Genomic DNA, 19,208 nt, shown 5'->3' with positions numbered 1-19,208 from the left:
TGTATATATTGTATATAAGCTATAACTTTTTTCCATTTTGTTTTTTACAAAGTGACTTACAGTCCATTATAAGGTACACACATAAAAAATGGGTGTTTCAATTAATGATTGGGTAAAATATGGATTAATCCAACCATGGCTTTACAGTAAACAAACCTAGTAAATGTCCATATTTGACCCAAGCAACCCAGAAATTTGGGTAATTTAAACGCATTTGGGTAATTTAAACACAATGGTTGGGTTTGTCCATATGTGTTACCCAATCGGGTTGAAACAACCCAGCATTTAGAGTGTACTGTAAATTTTTTCAGTATGTGTTACCACGATTTTAGCAGAGATAATACAATGCTTTAACAATTGAGCTGGAACCATTTTTATTTAAAAATTAAATTTATAATATTTTAAATATCACCAAACAACTATTTTAGTGTGGTTCTTAATAGGAAGAATCCCGCTGTGCTTTGAGTAGCAGGTAACCTGAGACTCAGGTGTGCTGTGTCTCTAAGCCCTCAATAGATCCGCATGCAGCCATAGCTTGTGGAACAAAACAAACCAGCAGCCTCAAAGGAGAAAGACAGTCAAGCCAAGAAGACTACAGGCTGTTTAAAATCTCTCCAGACATGCCGCTAGGAAGAAAAACACGGCCCTCGTCTGCCGGAGCCAAACTTGAGACGCAGAACAAGTTCAGGTATTCTGCTTAATGCTTTTGTTGAGCTGATTCTTCACAGCGATATCATTTCCCATATATTTAGACAAGGCACTGCTCATTTGCTCAGCATTACTGTGATACAGCTCCTTATACTAATTTGTTCTGCTGCATGACTTTCATCTCAGCATGAGCACTAGATTTTGCAACACATTTATATTCTGGCATTTTTAAGACCCGACCTTGACAGTCACTCCTCCTGTAACTCATAGTGTTTACTGTTGCTAGGGAATACGGAGACAGTGAATGTGAGTGCCATGCAGGATTAGCCTACTGTAAAAGTTTGTGTCCATGCATAATTCATTTATGTTTTAAAGACAATAAAGTGTACAAATTATATACGTACAGCATATGCTACATAAAATTTTCCAAACAAAGCAGATATTTAATCTGATGCTTTTCACAACATAGATAATGGTTTAAAGCTTATTTACAATGATTCAACAACTGGAAAGACAAGTTATTTAATAAAAAGTTATTTTAATACAAGCTATTTAATAATAACATTCTGCTATATAGGATATATAATGCATTCATTTCATGGCACTGATAAATATATGCTTTACCAATGTATTGACAAATATATACATTACTCATTGTATTGATAAATATATGCTTTACTCCATAACAAATATATACTTCATTCATTGTATTGATACATAAATAGCCTACTCATAGGTATTGATTAACCTATAACATGAAAGTTTTCTTTAGTTTTTAAAATGACTCTTCTAGGGTTAGACCGTTCTTCATACTTGTAGCATGATCAAATTATAATACAAAATAGTAAACAAATGATTAAGTAAATATATTGTTGCAGTATTTTGGCAGAATATGGATCAGTGCGTGGACCTGGTATACTGAACCAGAAGACAGATATGGGTTATAGACAACAGACCACCAGGATGCCCAAAAGTGGTCTGATTCCCAGAAAAATTGCCTCTACTAAGAGGAGCCAAAAGATTCCTGATTGGCTGGAGAGAGAGCTCTTGAGGCGAGAACCCAGGCGACACTCTCTTGCCATGGGAGACAGTGCTAACCTCAGCATGCGACGACGCTACAGACAAGATCCTATCTCTAAACTCTATGAACTTAAGGTAAAAGTTACAGGGTCACACTCATGCAACATCTGCAGTCTGGCTGTATCCCCAAGCAGTTGTATGTCACCTATATTAAATGACAGCTTGCCCCAGCATCTTCTGTAAGTTAATTTAAATAAAATTCTATAATGATAGATCAGGGAGTCGGCCAGCTGGACTGAATCACTCCTGAGAGATCCAAAACCTACATATTGCATATAAAATCCTTTTGAATATGTAGAGAGAAATAATATTTTTTGGTTTTGACACCTCTTATTACGAACTCCTTGTGTGGCACAGATGGTTGGAGGCTATACATTATGCAAAAACATCTATTTGGACAATAAGGGCTTGTCCAAACAGACTGTACCAGGCAATAAAAATACTGAAACACAGTGCCCTTAATTCACACTAAATTCATACTACCGCTAATATCGCTTCAGAGTGGCAGTTTAGATTTTTTTAGGTATTTAGGTGAATTTTAAAAGCAAGTGCAACTACCTTTAATCACATAATAAAAAGCATCACAAGTATTAAATTGTGTCTTCTTTTACATAGGCCCTTACGAAAATGAACCATGGTGTATTTGTGGTAAAAGTGTAGTAACCATGTTTTTGTTTTTTTGGCATATTGATTACTATTAGCAAAACCTTGGTTTTACTGCAGTAACCATGGTTTAACTATGTTTTTTGAAAACCATATGGTAATCAAAACCATGCTTTTTTGTGGTAACTATGGTTACTCCATGTTTTTTTTACTGTAGTAAAACCATGATTAATTTTCATAAGGGGGAACCATTGAACTGGCATTTAGAAGCTAGGTGTACTTTTTAAAAAAATTTAAAATGTGTAAATTAAGTTCTGTATAAACTTTAACTATAATAATTTTTCCAACACAAAAGTACACACAGCAGTCTTAACAACCGCTAGTGTGTGTTTAGTGTTACATAAATCCATAGGCCTAATGTAAGTAGTTCAGTGAAATCATATTACATTGTGGGTGTTTGTACATGAAATAAGAGTATGATCTGTACTTTCTCAAAAAGCATGCAGGATGCAGCCTACTTACAGTAGATCAGAGCAAAGTAGAATTTTCCTGTCTACGCGATGTTCATTATTATTGCGGGTATAAAATATCTGAGAAAAGTAAAGTCCCTTTTAAAACTTAGGATACGATTTATAGCGCACACGTGTGCGTTAACGGTGCTCGACTTCATGCAGCGCCCCAAAACATCAAAGTACCGCGAGAGCGATTCGAGAAATCAAGAGGAGAAGCTGCTTTCGAATCGCTCTCGCGGTGCTTTGACGTAATCAGCAAGAGATCAGTCGTTTGTTTGACCACGCCCCCTCATTCACGAAGCCTTCTTACGTTTCAAACCACGCATATTGTGCATTTTTTAAATCGATAACTGTAATAACTGTAACTGTAAATTATATGCAAGTTTGTTATATAGACTTACGGAATAGTGTATAACATTATATCAACCACTGGTGAGTTGCAGAAGTCTTTTCATATCCTAACGTGGCATTTTGATTTAATACGTGTTTTATACAGCAGGTCTCATAAATTTGTCTGAATTAAACGTCACACTTGCCATATTGTCTGACCCATCAACATTCTCGCGGTATTGTAGGCCAACCGTCACTTGTCATTCTTTATCAGATATGCCAAATCTTTTGGCTACTAGATTGGCTCTTTGCCATGAATGTTATTTTAAAAGAGAACAGTATCAATTCATCCATTAGCTCTCTGACCTTTAAATTGACACTGGACAGTCAGTGCAGGGTAAGTTAATCTGTCATGACCACTCATTGGATGAATGACACAAAAGACTTGAATTTATTTCAGCATTGTGCTTGAGCTTGTGCAGCAATAGGCAAATCAATTACTTTTCTTATCAAGACCACATTTGTTTTATGCTGGAGGCAATTTGCCATCTGACTGCACACGTTAAAGTTACAATCTGTATCTATAATAGATATTTAAGCATCTCTCATTCTCAAGTAAGCAATCAATGTCGGGTATAAAATCTAGAAAGAGATTTGCAATTTGAGTCTTTTTTGTGAGACTTTAATATTTTAACTTAAAGGCAGGGTGCATGATCTCTGAAAGCCAATGTTGATATTTGAAATCATCTAAACAAACACGCCCCTACTCCAAAGAATCTGGACCTTCTACCAACCCAGGCAACGATTTCGGTAAGTAGACACGCCCCTTACTGCTGATTGGCTACAAGTGTGTTTTGGTACTCCGTCGACTCCCTTTTCCAAAGTGTTTTTCAAAAATCATGCACCTCGCCTTTAAGTCAACTAGTCAATGTCAACTAAATATGTCAAACACCTGTTGGTCTTCTCACTGACAAACTTTGTAGCACTAAAGTTTAGTGTGGCAATGTAAATATGTTTTCATTGCCTTTTAATACATACTTCTTGAAAAGGCAATACATGTTTGCTTTTCTCAAAAATTTGGTAACACTTTACTATAAGGTTGTAGGCTATTTTGTAACATTAGTAAGTGGATTAGCTAACATGAACGAACAAAGAGCAATTTAGACGTTTGTTCATCGTTAGTTCATGTTAGCTAATTAATTAAGTAATGTTAACAAATACAACCTTCTTGTAAAATGTTACCAAAATTTCTTTCAATCTTTAATTTTTGAAACAGATGGAGCATGTGGTGACTCTTGGCAATCTTAAGAATCTTAAACAGGCTTTTGATGTAAGTATCTGAATATTATTTGAAAGCCTTATGAACATTTATTAAACAGGCAGTGGTTTTCTTATTCTACTCTGTTTTTCAGGAGTTTGCAAAGGCCGGCATCGACAAACTTGATTACCCACAATTCCATTCTGTTGTAAAAGCATGTGCAGGATTGCATGTTATTGTGAGTGTTATGCCTCATACGATTAGACTAATCTCATACTGCATATTCAGTTATTCTATTGCTTGTTTAAATGGACTAATTATTGAATGTCTCATAATTTTATTAATTGTAATATTTTCTCTCACACAATTGGCCCACTATTACGTTCCTCTAACGCTTCTTGACATGTCACAGAAAGATTCTCAAATTCAGCAACTTTTCATGAAGATTGATTACACTGGTGATGGCAAGATCGAGTGGGTATGAATAATTCAAAAATTCCCCTTTACGTCTCAGATGTCTTCTTTTGTAATAAATGAACATTCAGTTTGTTATTTGCAAAGTTGCATTTAGAGTAAGTTTAAAAATTGATTTATTTTTCACTCAGAAAGATGGTAACTTGATGAATAAATGCAATAAGTAGATTAAACATTCTTGTTTATATAAACAACTTTTTTGTTTAGCATGAATTTTGCACATACATGTACCTTGAGTACAAAGAGAAAGAGGAGACAGTGCGTCGCAGTAAGATGGCGGCTTTCATGCTGCCGGCTAAAATTAACAATCTGCGTCGTGGAGAACCTGTTGTTGAAGTTCAGATCAGTCCTGATGGCACCGTTGTCACCGTCAGAGAAGATGGGCTTGTCAACTACTGGAGCCCTACCCTTCAGCTGAAGAACAATAAGAATGTGTTTGTAAGTTATTTATTTTTTCATTATTACATATAGTATAATATGATCCTGTATTTATTAATGTACGCTTTATTATTTTTCCATATCCAGCCTCAGAGACCTGCCGGTCGAACGCTAAAACGAGCCACGGATTTTGCCCTCATGACAGAGTACAATAAACTGATTATTGCAACAGGGTAAACTTCTTTTAAACTAAAATGTGTTCTTTTAAACTAAAATCTTAGTCTATCATACACTTGGAGTGTGATAATGCTCTTATTTATTTTATCCCTCTTTTCAAAGAACCAGAGAGATTCAGATTTATGAGTTCTCTTCTTTGGAGCCTTGGTGTCAGATAAGTGCACTAGAAACTGTGCCTTTAAATCTGGATTACTGGTGAGTGTGGCAATCTGAAAATAAAAAATATTTTAAACAATAAGGCTATGCTGTATTCATAAAATTTTTGTTTTTATATTGAATGAAGTAAAACAAAACAACAACAGCTGCCTTTGAAATGTCAACATTTGTTTGCTTTTTTGATTAAATTTCAGCTGTACTGGCCCAGATGAATGTCTCATTCTGTATGGGGACACTAAGGTAAGTGTATTCCCAACACTAAACAGATTCAGTCCAGCATGAATGAATTTCATATAATAGCCTACTATCTGTATTTGATTAATCTTAAAGAGTTTGACATTCTAGGGCTGTGTGAACATCATCCTAATGAAGTCGGTCAGGGAGATGCTCAGGTAAACAAGGTTTTTAATAATCCTCATTGATTTTTGTAAAACCAAAATTAATAGAGCAAGTCAAGCATGCTCACTCCGAATTTCATAAATTCATGAATAAATTAAGCTGTAAAATTTTGACACGGTCCACTGAACAGCTATGCACATGGACATTGAAAGATAACCAATGAAAATGCGGAAACCAAACAGACCCCTATTTTGGAGATGGTACTGCGTCAAAAGCAAATCCTTTGCTCCCAGTTTTTAAACACTTTAAGAAAGGATGTATTAATTGTTTACACATTTTGTGACGCACGTCGGCAAACTAGGGAATGAACTTGCGCTCCCTGGGCGGTTCAGCGCAAAAAAAGAGGCGTGTTCCGGCGCAAACCATCCCTGATGCTATTTTGCAGTTTCAAAAAACAATTGCGCCACTGACCAGAAAAAAAAAGTTTAAAGTCAGTGGCGCGTTGCACGTTGTTCATTATGCTATTTTAAGGGCGCATGCTTGACCATAATGTATAGCGTGCACAACGCGCAGACACTTTGCATCTAATCTACACAGATGCAACAGTTATTTTTGCAAATCATAAATTGTTACACTTAAAAATATTAATACACGAGATAAGGGGAATCATAGTGGTGAACATTGTGGTGATAGTTTTTATTTATTGTGTGGCTGCGTTAAAAAATTCTCATGCAAATAACGATTAAAATATTTTCATAAGTTTGTTGTGTGGCTGTATTACGTTTATTTTATGTAAATAATAATTAAAATGTTTTCATAAGAATCCTTAATGTATATGAACTTGATTTGTAAGAGTACTTTGGGGTTGGACCTTGCTTGCGTTTATTGGGTCCGATTTCAAAGCCCCCAAACCCTTTCAGCGGTGAGGGTGGACGCAGCGATGTCCTCTGCTGGCGTCTGTTTAGAGGCAGATCAACCTCCCGTTACACGGCGTGCCCGATTTATGCTGGCAAGCTTGGGATTCCCCCATCTCCTGACATCATTGTAGCGCTTGGCGCAACGATGGGGATGCCAGCTGATGAGACTGTGGCTATTTCCTCTCACGCCTGTTTAACCTACGCTGATTTGGGCGGGTTTCTCCTATCCCCATACAAAACAACTTCTCTGTCTTTGACTGCTCTTACAAGAGCGTGGGTCTCCTCGGCTGTAAACCGCTCCTGGCGTACGCCTGGTAAATCCGTCATAATAGCAACCCGCCATGGAACTTGCGCCCTTGCGTTTAAAGGGAATGTTGGATGACGTTCTGATTGGTTTATTTGACGTTACGCCCAAACCACACCTATGAATAATGAACCTACTTCAGACCAACCCCTTATTGAGGCTGTTTACACTTGGCATTAACATGCGTTTTCGTCGATCGGATCACAAGTGGACGACGTTAATGCCAGGTGTAAACGGTGTTCAAAACGTTTTGAGCTCGTCCACTTTCGACCACTTTCAACCACATCCAGAGGTAGTCGAAACCACTTTCGATCGGATCGCTTTGGAGTTGCGGAACGCATATGTGGTTGAATGCGTTCGAACAGCCACACGCGACCGCCTTCTCTCCGCCCATTTATCTAATCTGAGGTATTAAACACAAGTTTTACGTCTTTTTTTGACTTCTGGCGTAAACATACGGTGAACAGCGCTATTTTTAGCCTTTCATTGATACAACTAAAGCGGCTGATCTCCGTAGTTTCGTTTTGAAAGCGTGTGAAAGTTGCGCGATCCTATTTCATCAATTGCGCTGAAAATTCAGAGAAAGCTCCAACATATAAACGTACAAAACACTATGCAGCATGTATACTTGCTAAACAAGCAGTGGACTCCGACATAATATTAGTTTGCGTCCATATAAACTCATAATTACTCCCGCTCGGGTTTGAATGACAGCAGAGAGACTCGCCCACCGTCTCACAGACCATCCCCTCACAGTATTCAGGACAGATGCGGTCGAAAGTGGACAAAAGAGACGGATTTAAATACCAGGTGTAAACGTAATGTGTCTCTCTCGTCCACTTGTGATCCGATCGATGAAAACGCATGTTAATGCCAAGTGTAAACAGCCTCATTGATTTGCGCCCGGCGCAAGAGTTATTTCTCACGCCGGGAAAATAGCAACAGGGCCCAAGATCCGCCCACAAACTCACTTGCGCGTTGCGCTTCGCACTTGCGTTTCAGATCGTTAAAATAGGGCCCAAGATGTGTTGTTTTAACACATCCGTTTTAAGAGTGAATGCATAGTTTGTACGTTTTTTCAAATTTATTTTTCTCCAGGTTGTGGAAAAGCTTGCCGCTATTGGAGAACATGCCAAACATCAGCCTTGATCATGCCGTTCAATATCCAGATATAACATATATAAGATGGAAAATCCACCAAGACTGGGTGACAAAGGTTAAACATTTCAATATTATCTTATTATTTTCTTGTCATTTTTTGCTGTTTATAATATGCATACATTATGCACAAATGGCATTTTTTAAAGTTATTAAAGGGGCTCTGAGCGAATTTACGCAGTTTAGACCATAAAACATGTTTTGTTACATACAGCAAACATCTCCTCACTATCTGTTTGCTGCCTGTCCGCTGATTAAACTGTAAAAAAACGCAATCTCTGTAGACAGTCCAGGCTCTACAAACTTCAATATAAACACAGTAGCCAAACCTAGCACCACGAAACAAAACAAAGTGTTCCAGCCAATAAACGACAAGAAGGATTTGGCGGTGGGGGTTGGGCGCATTCATGAAAGCATGGAAGGGAGGGGCAGGGGGAGGAGTTAGCTACGCTCCGTTTGTTTGAAAACAGTTCAAACATCAACAAAAAGTGACGTCTCGCAGATTCGCTTAGAGCGCCTTTAACAGAGCTAAGTATATGGCACAGAACTGTGAAAAGATTTTATTATCATTACAGGTGAAATACATTCACAGCATTCCTGCTGTTATATCTGCATCCAACCATGAAGACTCCGCCCTTGTTATGGGTAACATTTGAAAAATTACTCTGTTTTCCAGTACACAGTGATTGCTTTTCATCAATTTAATTTAATAAAAAACTAAGACAGGTTTTACGCGTGCTGGGGAGGAGAGGATGACGAGAAGAGACAAAACATTTAAACTTTAAAGGCGCGGTGCACAATCTCTGAAAGCCAATGTTGACATTTGAAATGACCTAACCAAACACGCCCCTACCCCAGTAGAATCTGGCACTTCTTTTAATAGACCCGCCCCACACATACGCAACCCAGGCAACGATGACGGTTAGTAGACACGCCCCTTACTGCTGATTGACAACAAGTGTGTTTTGGTACTCAGCCCGACTCCCTTTTTCAAAGTGTTTCTCAAAAATTGTGCACCCCGCCTTTAATAAGGAATAATAACATTAATCATACATACACGTAGACATAGAAGGACAAAGACTAATGGAAACAACAGGGTATAAATAGGCAATGATGATGATGAACATAATGTGAGAAAGATAACACAACACAGTTCAGGTGGGGGAGTGCAGAGGATGATGGGAATTGAAGTCCGGTTGGGGATGACAGACAGGGGAACAGATGGGGATGTAACAATAGGATGATTCTTATTTTTATATTACAATAATGAACAGCGTTGTTGAAAGTAATGAAATGAAAAATAAAGAAATATGAGCAAACCCAGTAGTAAAACATCCAAACATTACGTTAATGAGAATAAGGTGGAATGGTGTTGTTTGTGTCTTGGGTTGGCAGGGTAATTACTCGATGCATCAACCCTGACGGTCCTAAAAATAGACTTGTTTGATGCACAATGTCTTTTCCAATTATTTCTATTAAAGGAATATTCCATTTTCTTAAAAGAAAAATCCAGATAATTTACTCACCACCATGTCATCCAAAATGTTGATGTCTTTCTTTGTTCAGTCGAGAAGAAATTATGTTTTTTGAGGAAAACATTGCAGGATTTTTCTCATTTTAATGGACTTTAATAGAGCCCAACATTTAATACTTAACTCAATACTTAAGAGTTTTTTTCAACGGAGTTTCAAAGGACTATAAACGATCCCAAACGAGGCATTAGGGTCTTATCTAGCGAAACGATTGTCATTTTTGACAATAAAAATAACAAATATACACTTTTAAACCACAACTTTTTGTCTAGGTCCGGTCAGGTAGTGACGTAGGGAGGTCACGTGTTCCATATATAAAACGCACATTTGCGGACCATTGTAAACAATAAACTAACACAAAGACATTAATTAGTATCAGTTGACATACAACAACGTAGGAACGGTCCTCTTTCAACACATTTGTAAACACCGTGGCGGAGTTTCGCGTTCGTCTTCTGTGACCTCTTGACGTCATGACGTATTGCTTGGGGTCACATCACGCATCACGACCTGATCTAGACGAGAAGTTGTGCTTTAAAAGTGTATATTTTTTATTTTTCTTATCAAAAATGACAATCGTTTCGCTAGCCGTTCCCTTATGCCTCGTTTGGAATCGTTTATACTTTGAAACTCCGTTGAAAAAAACTGTTAAGTGTTGAGTTAAGTATTAAATGTTGGGCTCTATTAAAGTCCATTAAAATGAGAAAAATCCTGCAATGTTTTCCTCAAAAAACATAATTTCTTCTCGATTGAACAAAGAAAGACATCAACGTTTTGGATGACATGGTGGTGAGGAAATTATTTGGATTTTTCTTTTAAGAAAATGGAATATTCCTTTAAATTTGTGGTCAAATGTTACTTGTACAAATCCTTTAATAGCAAAGCAGAAATGTTGTGTTTGTTTCACTCCCTTTTAATTCAAGGTCTGCTTAGCAGGGCAGAAATAGCACCAGAATCTAATTTATTTATGTCAAAAGGATAACCTAACAAATATTTCAGTGTTATAAAACTGCATTTTTACAGATTTAAATGACATGTTGAGATTTAGAGGATTTGCGCAGGAGTCATTTGTCAACTGGGATCTGTGTAAATATACAGTATGTTAAATTTGACATTCTGTTTCTCATAAGGATGCCTTCTACCATCAATCGACATTCACCAACGCATGAATGACATCTGTGGAGAAGGAAGATTAAAAAAAATTACACTCGGCAATACACAGCAGAGGCCAGCTTGCGACCAAACAGTCTTCGCTGTTTGTAAAGGAGTCATGGCCTTTGACTTTAGTAAAAGTGAAAACCTTTTAGTCACTGGTGGAATGGACAAGCTGTTGCGTTTGTGGAGCCCGTACATGCATGAGTATGTCTTCAATCCTTATTGTCTTATTTACAAAGTCGCGTCTCATTTTTAGTCTGTACAGTTAATTGTTGTACTTTGAAACCATGTCAGATAAGTATAAAATTCACATAAACGTTCTTTATGTGCTCATTGTTTTTTATATTCTGAAAATGGCAGGCGTCCAACAGCAATTTTAAAAGGTCACACAGCACCTATTGCTTACCTCTGTATTGCCTCAGAAAAAGGACACATTTATTCTGTGTCCAGAGACAACACTGCCAAGGTGAGGAAATAATCCAAAATATTTCAATATTTCACAAATCACATATCTTAAGCTAAACGTAATGACTTACTATTAAAAAATAAATTAATGTTTTGCAAAACGGAATCAGTGGTAAAGCCACTGCATTACCGGTTCATTAAGTAGACCCTAATAAATATGTAGTATGACAATGACTGATGATTTGTTTTTAGATATGGCATATTCATGATAAAGCATGCCTATTCACTGCAAATCCACAAGAAAGTCAAATACAAGGAGAATTGTCAGCATGCCGCTATTCTTCAGCCGTGAAGGGTCTTTACATTGCCACGGATTCCCTTGCTTTGCTATCCATGCAGACAAAGTATGCATTCACATAAGTATGAACATTATAGATACAATATTTAGTTTAAATCTATGTGTATTTCATCTGTTGTAGATCACAACATACAGGCATTCCCATTGTGTCCCATTGTGAGCCAGTGATGTGCTGTGGATACAGTGAGGAGTTCAGGCAGGTGGTGAGCTGCTCAGAGGGATCGGTGAGTAGGTTTGAAAAGTATGTCTAACACATTTACACTGTCAGAAAACATGGGCGAAAGATGGTCGCTAGTTGCCAATGGGTGGTACCCTTTGAAAAAGTGCACCTCTCATTTTTTCATTTTAGTACCTCAGAGGTACATATTGGTACCAAATGCATACATATCTGTACCTAAATGGTACATATTAAAATGGCACTGCCCTGGGGTTTCTGACAGTTTACAATGTACATATATATGTACTGCAGATGTAGGTTTTCTACATTCCCATGCACATGTACAGGCAAACCATAAAGCAAATTTCTTAAATAAACCGTACCTGTTTTCTCACTAGGGCTTTGGCATATGGATTCATTATATTACCTAAAAGAGACTTTTTCCATGTTTAAGTGCTGTAATTTGGTCACCAGTGCTTATATCAACGTAGAAAATATGAAAAAGATCATCGTAGTATCTTAGTTTTGGTAAACCATTTTCTGCAAGTATGTGAAAAATTAGATTGTTGAAATTTGGCTCCCCTTGTGATGTCAGAAGGGGATAATACCGCCCCTTAATCTGCACTATCCAACCACGGCACTGCCATTTAGTGCAGAGATCAGCTCATTTGCATACCCAAAAACTACACAAAGATTTATTTTACATCTTAAATAAGTCTTGTGAAATGTCCCCTTTAAATTTAGGTTGTCAAAGTCTGGGATCTGGACACTGGAGCTCATATGTTTGAATATGGATGTGCGCACGGGCAGTCTGCTATTACCTGTTTGGCATTTGACAGTAGAGGAAGGAGGTTGGTGACAATACCATAGCTTAATAATTTAAATAACACTGCAAATAAATACATTAATGATTCAAATGTATTTGTATATATTATACATTATAACACAATATATTTTTCTTTTCACTATAGGCTAGTGACTGGTGGAAGAGACGGCTGCCTCAAAATGTGGAACTTTAACAACGGAAAGTGCATAAAGATCTTCAGTAAAGGTTAATAATTCATAGTTTTGAAGAAGATATTAATTCACGAACAATGTGAAGCTGTTGTGAAAAAAGCCTGGTTTATGTTTTTCCTTTAGATGGAAAACAAGAAGAAATTTGCGATTGCTCTTTTGTCACATTGCACCAGAGCGCGTGAGTCCCTGCTCACATTGAACAGCATACCCACTGAAGATATTTTCCCATATTTGGCTAAGTTATTTTTTTATTTGTTTTCCCAGGTTTGTGATTTCTGTTGGATGGGGCCACAGGATTGACATTTACTTGGTGAGTATGAACCGGCTCTCACCACATCCTTATTTTATCTCATCGTAATTCCCACAGATGACTCTCGTAAAATGGTTTACTGCCATGAACTGTATTCCTCCCTAGTGCACTTGCTTTTATTGCAGTGCGCTCTATTTCCATATTTCATTTACTTCCACATTTCTCAATCCTCATGTGCTGGAGAGAACTTGGGCACAAGTGTGTTTTTTAATAAAACTGCAATATGAGCTGTGATGGTATACGCATTCATTTTCTGTACTTTCAACAGGACTCCATAGAAGAAACTCAGTTCAACCAGAGACCAAAACCTTCCTGGCAGGAGGATGTGGTATTAGCATGCTTTGAAACACACACGTGTCGTTTGTATCTTCTTTACGGTTAATTGTTTTGCATTTCACACACAGAGAAAAGGACACAAAGAAGACATTTTATGTATTGCTCACTGTGCACCCCATCTCCTAGCCACTGGTAGCTATGATGGCGAGGTTATCGTGTGGAATGTGGTGTCTGGAAGAATACAGTGTCGCTTCCAGACTCCTCAGTCTCCAGACCCTAGCAGTACTTTTGGTATGGCAATATTCCAATTAGTGTTCTGTGCCCGGTTGCATGAAACTCCTTAAGTGAGTGTTTCCCTGACGGAGAAAAAATCCCTGAGGTAAGGGATTTCTTTAAGAGCGTTGCAACAAAGGTCTTAACTGTCACCCTTACCTAAGTGTATTTTATATTAAGTATTTTACGGTAGTCTCTGCCAAAATACGGCAGCAGAGAAGCGGTTGCTATAGTTACAAAATCTCAAAGTGTAAACAAATCAACGCACGCAGATCAACAGACAGCGGATTTTTGTAAAATGAAACCTTGTAAATAAAAGACTATAAAGTGCCGCAGATATAAAACCTCAAAGTAATTCAAACTTGAAGCACTTTAGATTGACGGACAATTAAACCGCTATTATCCTAATAAATGGGCATCACTTTTTTTCTTAGGGATTATTTCGATCGTGTGACGTTAAGGGGCCTGTTATAGTCCCTTAAGTTTTTAAGGGAAAATGGGACTTAAGGAATTTGTAGCAACGCATAGCAGAACTTAAGGTAATACTTTAGCATTTAAGGGTAAATACTTATTGACAGCCTTATGGTTCACTTAAGGGTTTTTCTTGCAACCCATGTTTTATTAAGGGTACCTTATATTTAAGGGATTTCTTAGCGTAAGGACTTTCATGCAACCGGGCACTGGCTTATATGATTAGACAATTCAGTACCAAAATGGTTGAACCTTTAAAGGGGACATATCATGATAATCTGACATTTTCCAAGTTAAGTGCTATAATTGGGTCCCCAGTGCTTCTATCAACGTAGAAAATGTGAAAAACAACAACTCAATAACTAAGTTTTGGTAAACTATTCTCTGCAAGCATGTATAAAAATAGGTCATTGAAATGTAGCTCCCCTTGTGATGTCAAAAGGGGATCTTATTATAATAATACCGCCCCTTAATCTATCCAGCCACAACACTGCAATGTAGTGCAGAGATCAGCTCATTTGCATGTAAATTTTTTTTGAATTTTTTGCTCACACCTACAAAGTGGCAATTTTAACATGCTATAATAAATTATCTATATGGTACTTTGAGCTAGAACTTCACATTCTCACACGGGGACACCAAATATTTATTTTACATCCTAAAAAAGTCTTGCGAAATGTCCCCTTTAAGGGTAAGAGAGCTTGTCATTCTGTAACGTGTGTGGTAAAAGTCCCACTGTGGGGAAAATCAGGTTCCCTTCTGAGGGAACTCAGCTGCGTCGCCATAGCAACCCTTTGGGGAACTCCTCGGCGTGACTGATCTGAAGCACGTGTATCAAATAAACAATGATGAGATAATGAGCGGGATGCCATGCGGACCAGGAAAAGCTGAATTTTGTTTGTCCTGTGCGAGCACTGGATACATAGGACTGCTGAGTGGAGGAAGTCCGAGCAGTTATTTGTGTGCTTTGGTTCACCCAGGAGGGTTTCACTTGCTTTGATACACGTGCTTCAGATCAGTCACGGCGAGGCGTTCCCCAAAGCGTTGCTATGGCGACGCAGCGTCTCGTTGCCTTCTCAGGAAACCAGGGTTACATAAGTAATCTGAGACGTTTTTATTGTTGTTTATATGTCTATGTGGTGTTTTTAATATGTTTTAAGACAAGCCAAGTAAAATCAGCGCTTAAAAATGAGTGCTGCAAATGCACAGCTCACATATGCATTGTGTAAAAAAACTAACTTAGCAGTTATGTGTCTGAAACTGCCGAATAGTATCTATTTAAATATATATCTATGGTCTGAGGTGGTGCAAAAGAGTGGAGGCGGGGTCTAATTCGCATATTCATATCTATAGTCCGAGCTGTGTGATCGAGTAGAGCGGGGCTAATTTGCATATTCATAGATCTGCGTATACTAAATGAGGCAAGGGTGGAGAGTTACATTCAAGCTGTTTTAAAGTATGAAGAAATGACTGTGACAGGTCAAACTTTTATATGCTATTATGATGCTCAAAGATGTGTTTAAATTTGTACATTTTTTGAATACAGGGAGACTTTAATGTATGTGTTTTGAGCTGTTGCAGTATGCCATGGGAGCTAAAGTGTTGGTTTTTCATATCGCAGTAAAGAAAACAAGCGTCCTGAGTCTCATTTTCCTAAAGACCCGGGCATTTGTCACTGAAATGTCTTCCTCTGCCTGGCTCATATCTTCAGGGTCTCAAGGTAAACTGGTGTGTTTATGGTGAACAAAAGCAATAAAAAACTTGCTTAAACATACAGTATTCCATCTTAATCCAAGGTTCTGTTAACTTCTGGAGCGTTTTGAGTGGCGGAAAGTTCATTACATCTTTTCAAGCCGTAAGTATCATTCACTTCTCCTCAAGATGTTCAGTGTTGATTAAATAAGCTAAAACAATGAGTCCTAATAAAAGTTGCCTTTTGTTTAAGTCCCACTTGAAGCAGGGGATCGTGAAACTTGCTTTAATACAGGACGACAGTTTGCTTTTCACAGCCGATCATATAGGATACATTTCAGTTTACAATGTCAAGACATACGCCCTTCAGCCTGAATCAAAACCTCCTCAAAGTATGACATGTTTAAGTTGTTTAAATATGTGTTTGTCTTTAAATTCTGGTGTTGAACCTTGATGTGGTATCACTCATTTCAGAGGTGAACTTCTGGCGAGCACACATCAGCAGAATCACTGGGTATGTATCTTTTTTTAGCTTTTCTTGTTTTATATTGGAACGTTAAATAAACTACTTAACATTTTTTATAATGATGCCTTTTGAAGGTTAAAGATAATTGAGAACGACCAGTTTCTGCTCACATGTTCAGTGGACTGCTCGGTACGACTGTGGAACATCCATGGGGATTTTATAGGTACTGATGTTTTTTGGATGTCTTCACTTGTTTCCAAGCCACTTACTTAGTGCATTCAATCCATACATTAAATCAGTATGTGTGTTGCCTGGGTTTGAACCCCTGACCTACACAGAAACACATCGTATGGGGCTTTAAGGAATTAAAAAAACTTGAATGACAACCTCCTTGTGAAGACTTATATTTTAATGGATTAATTATTATCTGAGCAAATACTAACGTTGCAGGAGTGGTCTAAACAATCTGAACTTCACAGGTACATTCGGTCAAACAGAAGTTTGGAACATACACAACCCATCTTCATGGAAGCACCCAGCCGTTCCCTCTGAGATTCTAGTAGATCCATTAAGCATGCCGTCTCATCCAATACTGGAGGAAGAGACCAATTTGCCAGATCTTCTTAACTTGGGGATAAATGAAAACTGTGAGGTAAGATGTTTGGTTGAGGCGTTATATTATTGTCCAGAGCTCTGTGATCCAATCTGATATTAAAGAGCACCTTTTTCATTGCTTAAAACCTTGTTTTCTGTATTTGGTATAATGTGTTTGCGTGGTTTATGGTGAAGAAAAATATTATTTTCCACGTACCGTACATTTTTGTAGCTCCAGATTTCACTCTCTTCCTGAAACACACAGATTTGAAAAGCTCTGTCTCTGATTGGCCAGCTAATCTGTACGTAGTGATTGGCCTGAATACCTCTGACGTCAGCCGGAAATGTAACACTCCTTACCATGTTTCCATGATTCGCTCACAATGCAAGGCTGACAGGAGTTAACTTACAGGCTGAGTCGGGATGAATTATGATAATGTCGGTCTTGTATACATCACCAATCTCAGGAAGTAAACTGTTACCTACAATCCGTGTGTTTGTTGTAGTCCAAAAAAAGAGATTTACGTTGTAGAGGATAATTCGTGTCATCGTTCACTTTGGGGTTTGTACCTTTAACATTTACTACTACACACGAAAGGAAATTTAAAAACGTGACAATAGGTGCTCTTTAATACAAAGACTGTGGACCACAAAACCAGTCATAAGGGTCAAATGTTTTTTTTTTTACAATAGAGATTTATACATCATCTGCTGAATAAATAAGCTTTACAGTGATGTAGGTTTGTTAGGATAAAACATATTTGGCTAAGATACAACTTTTTGAAAATCTGGATTTTGAGGGTGCAAAAAATCTATATTGAGAAAACCGCCTTTAAAGTTGCCTGAATTAAGTTCTTAACACATTACTAATGATTAAAGTTATATTTTTTATATATATTTATGGTAGAAAACATCTTTATGGAACTTGCTTTTTATTAAATATTCTATTGGCATAAATTGATCAAACTGAACCCCTACAATGTATTGTTGGCTATTGCTACAAATATACCAATGTGACTTATGATGGGTTTTGTGGTCCAGGGTCACATTTGTGCATGGTTGTTTTGTGCTGTCCTTATGGCGCATTCACACGGGGCGTAAGCGTTGATGCTTCCCATTCACTTTTAATGGGTGACGTCAAGCGTTGGCGAACTGAATTGTGGATCCGTCGGCGCCGCGTCAGTGCCGTTGCTCGCGGCAGAAGTTGAACATTTCTCAACTTTTCAAGCGGCAACGCGTGCGTCAGCCAATCATATCACCTTATGCAAATAACCTAGGCAGAGCCAGCCAATTACGTTTACGGAAGACCAGAGCTTGTGTTGCGGCAACAGTGATTGGCTGTTGGCCACGCTTCAGACAAGCCTTCCGTTAGGCGTTAACGCTTACGGTGCATTCACACGGTCCGTCAGCGTTAACGCTTAACGGCGGATATGATATGATTGGCTGACGCACGCGTTGCCGCTTGAAAAGTTGAGAAATGTTCAACTTCTGCCGATGAGCAACGGCACTGACGCAGCGCCGACGGATCCACAATTCAGTTCGGCAACGCTTGACGTCACCCATTAAATGTGAATGGGAAGCGTTAACGCTTACGCCCAGTGTGAATGCGGCGTTACGCCCCGTGTGAATGTACCGTTACTGTTGTGCCTTGTATTTGTGGGTTTCAGGGCTATTCATTATAAGAAGATTATTGATTGATCAAAACGAGGTTTCAGTAGATGATCCCTAAAATTTTATATCTGGTCCCCCAATCCTAAACCAATGGATATATTCTTGTTGGGATCTGATTATAGTGTGTTCTGATTACAGGTGGACAATAAGAGTGATTCTCCATCAAGCCTCGATAACAAAGACTGAGTATACAAAAACTCATCTATGCCCGAGATTGCCAGGACAAAACAAAATAAATTAGCATCTAAGTGTTGTGACTTAACAGTGCTAAATTAGATTTACTGAACTTTTGGATTGCAGGTAGCACCATGCAGTATAAAAATATGTCGACTTCAAGGTCTACACTTCAGTTTGATGCCCTACCAATATACCAAAAAGCAAATGATAGTAAACATGATATCAATGAAATGGTGCTCCGTTATTTCACTATATTTTTT

At 38.0% G+C, this 19,208-nt stretch overlaps 1 protein-coding gene across 1 annotated transcript; it reads left to right on the top strand.

Annotated features, from left to right (window-relative positions):
* The first annotated feature begins 620 nt into the window (after positions 1–620).
* wdr95 (WD40 repeat domain 95) lies at positions 621–19,174 on the top strand. Its single transcript, XM_065280084.2, has 29 exons — positions 621–688; positions 1,527–1,803; positions 4,450–4,503; positions 4,586–4,669; positions 4,844–4,909; positions 5,113–5,343; positions 5,431–5,516; positions 5,623–5,715; positions 5,871–5,916; positions 6,022–6,068; positions 8,335–8,452; positions 8,970–9,039; positions 11,057–11,285; positions 11,442–11,547; positions 11,739–11,890; positions 11,966–12,068; positions 12,746–12,852; positions 12,973–13,052; positions 13,142–13,196; positions 13,283–13,328; positions 13,597–13,656; positions 13,733–13,895; positions 15,970–16,068; positions 16,145–16,203; positions 16,294–16,432; positions 16,515–16,554; positions 16,641–16,729; positions 16,986–17,158; positions 18,910–19,174. Exons 1-29 carry the CDS (start codon positions 621–623, stop codon positions 18,955–18,957), a joined length of 2,988 nt encoding a protein of 995 aa, XP_065136156.2. The 3' UTR covers positions 18,958–19,174.
* Positions 19,175–19,208: the final 34 nt, after the last annotated feature.

This window comes from Paramisgurnus dabryanus, chromosome 8, assembly GCF_030506205.2.
Source record: "Paramisgurnus dabryanus chromosome 8, PD_genome_1.1, whole genome shotgun sequence".
Taxonomy (NCBI): domain Eukaryota; kingdom Metazoa; phylum Chordata; class Actinopteri; order Cypriniformes; family Cobitidae; genus Paramisgurnus; species Paramisgurnus dabryanus.
Note: the sequence above shows the minus strand (reverse complement) of the source record. Positions and strands in the feature narration are given on the sequence as shown.